General features: G+C 40.7%; 1 protein-coding gene across 2 annotated transcripts in view; it reads right to left on the bottom strand.

Annotated features, from left to right (window-relative positions):
• LOC102198965 (chromatin complexes subunit BAP18-like) overlaps positions 1 to 1,527 on the bottom strand; it is a 6,885-nt gene that overhangs the window by 3,004 nt on the left and 2,354 nt on the right. Inside the window, exons 3-4 of one of the 2 annotated variants that reach the window (XM_005752990.1) lie at positions 802 to 1,025; positions 532 to 639 (exon numbers count right to left, since the gene is read on the bottom strand). In XM_005752990.1, coding sequence (XP_005753047.1) covers positions 532 to 639; positions 802 to 1,025 — 332 coding nt within the window. Of the gene's footprint in view, positions 1 to 531; positions 640 to 801; positions 1,029 to 1,527 lie in introns of both variants that reach the window. The other variant, XM_005752989.1, reaches the window with a different exon arrangement.

Here is a 1,527-nt window from a genome sequence, read left to right on the forward strand (position 1 = left end):
AAAGGAAGGTTGGAGATTGGCCTATAATTAGCTAAGACTGCTGGGTCTAGAGATGGCTTTTTGAGTAAAGGTTTAACTACAGCTAGCTTGAAGGCCTGTGGTACATAGCCGATCATTAGAGATAGGTTGATCATATTTAAGATCGAAGAATTAATATATATCGTCTGCCTTTATACATAACCTCCTTTTGTGCTAGTACACATTTACATGTTTTGGATAGTGCCGATGCTCCCAACGTCACTTTTTTTAATGTGAAAACCCAAAGTTTCCCTGTTTAAACTCAACTTGAGCTGATAGCCACTTGCCCAAACTGCTGATGGTAAGGCAAGTGAGGTGCAGGACTTACTGGACGGGGTTTTCTACCCAATTTCTTCTGCTGAACAACAGAAGTCAGACCCGATGATGTTAAAGCAGAAGCTCTCTAATCTTTTGACTTGATCCCAACTTTTCAATATCTGACAGCTTCTGTTTGTTTGTGTAATTCAGCGTAAAACAATCCATCTGTGGTTTTTTTCTGTTCATGAACTTTACCTTGATCAAAATTGTTGAGTTTTTTGGAGTTGGATCGCTCACCGAGTCCCTCGATGTCCACAAGATCGCTGTTCACATCCGAATCATTCAGAGCGCTGAGGGTCACATCTGCACACACACAGCACTCACTTCACTTCACTTCTCTGTATTATTTGTTCATTTTTGTGTATTTAAAATTTACAAAAAGTTATTATTTACAAGCTACAAGAAAGTTGTTTTTTGTTTTTTAATGAAATGAATAAAACTGTTGGTGGAGTCGAGGATGGAGACCTGCAGTCTTCTGTTTCTTCAGAGGAGGCTGGCTGGAGGGGGGACCCTGGAGACCTGCTGCCATGACAACCTGAGCTGTGGACACAGAGATAACAGCTGGAGGGCCCTGCGATGCTCTGGCAACAGCAAGAGTGGATTTCTTGATGACCTTCTTTGGACTGTCAGAAGTTGCAGGCGTAGCTCCATCTTCATATGGTTTCCTCTTCACTGTGCTCTTTGTCAAACTGCTGGAGGAGAGATGGGAGCTAAATTAAGGATTAAGCTATTCCGGCCCACACTGGGAAGTCTCTGCACATGTGATGACACAGATGAATCACACGTTCTGTGACCATTTATTTGGTAACTCGTCTGACTCTGACTGTAACACCGTGTCTGATTCATGTTTATTATTAAAACCGGCTCACAAAGTTACACGTTTTACGCCCCAGAGGTTGTTCTCATGAATAAGACATGTCCAAGATTTTTAGTAGATACACCATGGTCTCAATTTAAAAGTTCTACGTTGAATTATTCTCGAGTTTTCTGAAAATCTTATGAATGTGCAAACTTAAACCCCTGACCTTGAGATGGAGGTCACAGAGACTGAACTTCTTTTAGTAGATGCAGCTATGGTGACCCACAAGTTAATGCACTCACAAACCTAACTTAAATTAGGTTATTTATAGTATAGTTTATAGATTATTTACAGTACATGAAATTGTGCCATGCATGCTATGCACATGTATA

The sequence above is a fragment of the Pundamilia nyererei genome, unplaced genomic scaffold (assembly GCF_000239375.1).
Source record: "Pundamilia nyererei isolate P.nyererei 1_Seehausen unplaced genomic scaffold, PunNye1.0 scaffold00393, whole genome shotgun sequence".
Taxonomy (NCBI): Eukaryota; Metazoa; Chordata; class Actinopteri; order Cichliformes; family Cichlidae; genus Pundamilia; species Pundamilia nyererei.